Source organism: Primulina huaijiensis, unplaced genomic scaffold (genome assembly GCF_012295235.1).
Source record: "Primulina huaijiensis isolate GDHJ02 unplaced genomic scaffold, ASM1229523v2 scaffold196028, whole genome shotgun sequence".
NCBI classification, from domain to species: Eukaryota; Viridiplantae; Streptophyta; class Magnoliopsida; order Lamiales; family Gesneriaceae; genus Primulina; species Primulina huaijiensis.
Genome location: NW_027350299.1, coordinates 1 through 352, shown reverse-complemented (window position 1 = coordinate 352; position 352 = coordinate 1). Strand labels below are relative to the sequence as shown.

At 43.2% G+C, this 352-nt stretch overlaps 1 protein-coding gene across 1 annotated transcript; it reads left to right on the top strand.

Annotated features, from left to right (window-relative positions):
• Positions 1-6: 6 nt before the first annotated feature.
• LOC140966003 (uncharacterized) lies at positions 7-346 on the top strand (the record flags this gene model as incomplete). The annotated part of the gene is made up of 1 exon (XM_073426283.1): positions 7-346. A coding segment is annotated over exon 1 (225 nt), but the record flags the coding sequence as incomplete, so codon positions are not given.
• Positions 347-352: the final 6 nt, after the last annotated feature.

Genomic DNA, 352 nt, shown 5'->3' with positions numbered 1-352 from the left:
AAATAATGAGGATGCAAGGAATCTTGAAAATGGACTTGATACTCTGGGGATAAGATTTGAAATTAGGTCTGGTGTACAAGGGAATCTTGATGAAGACGACGAGGAAGAAGATGACCATGATATGTCAGGTGACGAAGGCGATGGAGTTGATGAAGATGAAGATGCCGATGGTGAGGGACACAATGATCTTGAAGAAGATGATGCACATCGCTTGCCACATCCTGATACAGATCAAGATGACAATGAAATCGATGAAGATGATTTTGAAGAAGAGGTGATGGACGAAGATGAAGATGAAGAGGATGACGAGGACGGTGTCATCGTACGACTTGGTGAGGGAATGAATGGTGTG